At 40.8% G+C, this 1,289-nt stretch overlaps 1 protein-coding gene across 1 annotated transcript in view; it reads left to right on the top strand.

The window, feature by feature from the left end:
- Positions 1–1,019, top strand: part of LOC111539030 (zinc finger protein 141) — a 36,246-nt gene extending 35,227 nt beyond the window's left edge. The window contains 2 exon segments of the mRNA XM_031935392.1: positions 1–295; positions 380–1,019. The exon segment at positions 1–295 is cut by the window's left edge and continues 745 nt beyond it. Of these exon segments, the coding sequence (XP_031791252.1) occupies positions 1–295; positions 380–643 (559 nt within the window). The 3' untranslated portion in view covers positions 644–1,019.
- Positions 1,020–1,289: the final 270 nt, after the last annotated feature.

Below are 1,289 nucleotides of genomic sequence, written 5' to 3'. Positions count from 1 at the left end.
AATTCATACTGGAGAGAAACCCTACAAATGTGAAGAATGTGGCAAAGCCTTTAGACGGTCCACAGATCGGAGTCAACATAAGAAAATTCATAGCACAGCTAAACCCTACAAATGCAAGGAATGTGACAAAGCCTTTAAACAGTTCTCACTCCTGAGTCAACATAAGAAAATTCATACTGTAGATAAACCCTACAAATGTAAAGATTGTGACAAAGCTTTTAAACGGTTCTCACACCTGAATAAACATAAGAAAATTCATACCTGAGAGAAATCCTACAAATCTAAAACATGTGACAAACCTTTGGATGGTCCACAAACCTGAATGAACATGAGAAAATTTATACTGGAGAGAAACCCTGGAAATGTGAAGAACATGGCAAAGATCTTTACCTCATTCTCAAAACTTGCTAAACATAAGAGAATTCATACCAGAGAGAAACTATACAAATGTGAAGAATGTGGCAAAGCCTGTGGATGGTCCACAAACCTGAATGAGCAGAAGAAAATTATTACTGGAGATAAACCCTGCAAATGTAAAGAATGTGACAAAACCTTTAAACAGTCCTCACTGGTGAATAAATATAAGAAAAATCATGCTGGAGGGAAGCCCTACACATGTGACAGAATGTGGCAAAGCATTTAATTGGTCCTCAACACTTAATAAATATAAGATAATTCATGCTGGAGATGAACTTCACATGTGAACAGTGTGAAAAAGCCTTTAAATGGTCCTCAATCCTTAATGAACATAAGCAAATTCATGCTGGAGCAAAATGCTTGACATGTGAAGAATGTGGCACAGTCTTTACCACATCCTCAAACTTTGTTAAACATAAGAGAATTTATACCAGAGTGAAATCCTACACATGTAAAGAATGTGGTGCCAGGTGCCGTGGTTCAAGCCTGTAATCCCAGCACTTTGAGAGGCCGAGACGGGCAGATCACAAGGTCAGGAGATCGAGACCATCCCTGGCTAACACGGTGAAACCCCGTCTCTACTAAAAAATACAAAAAACTAGCTGGGCGAGGTGGCGGGCGCCTGTAGTCCCAGCTACTCCAGAGGCTGAGGCAGGAGAATGGCGTGAACCTGAAAGGCGGAGCTTGCAGTGAGCTGAGATCTCGCCACTGCACTCCAGTTTGGGCGACAGAGCAAGACTCCGTCTCAAAAAAAAAAAAAAAAAAAGAATGTGGCAAAGCCTTTAGTAGGTTCTCAACCCTTACTGTACACAAGAAAATTCATTCCGGGGAAAGAATGCTATAAATGTGAAGAATGTGGCAGAGCCTTCAGA

Source organism: Piliocolobus tephrosceles, chromosome 3, assembly GCF_002776525.5.
Source record: "Piliocolobus tephrosceles isolate RC106 chromosome 3, ASM277652v3, whole genome shotgun sequence".
NCBI lineage: Eukaryota > Metazoa > Chordata > Mammalia > Primates > Cercopithecidae > Piliocolobus > Piliocolobus tephrosceles.
The sequence above is the reverse complement of the archived record's forward strand: the minus strand, read 5'-3'. Positions and strand labels throughout refer to the sequence as shown.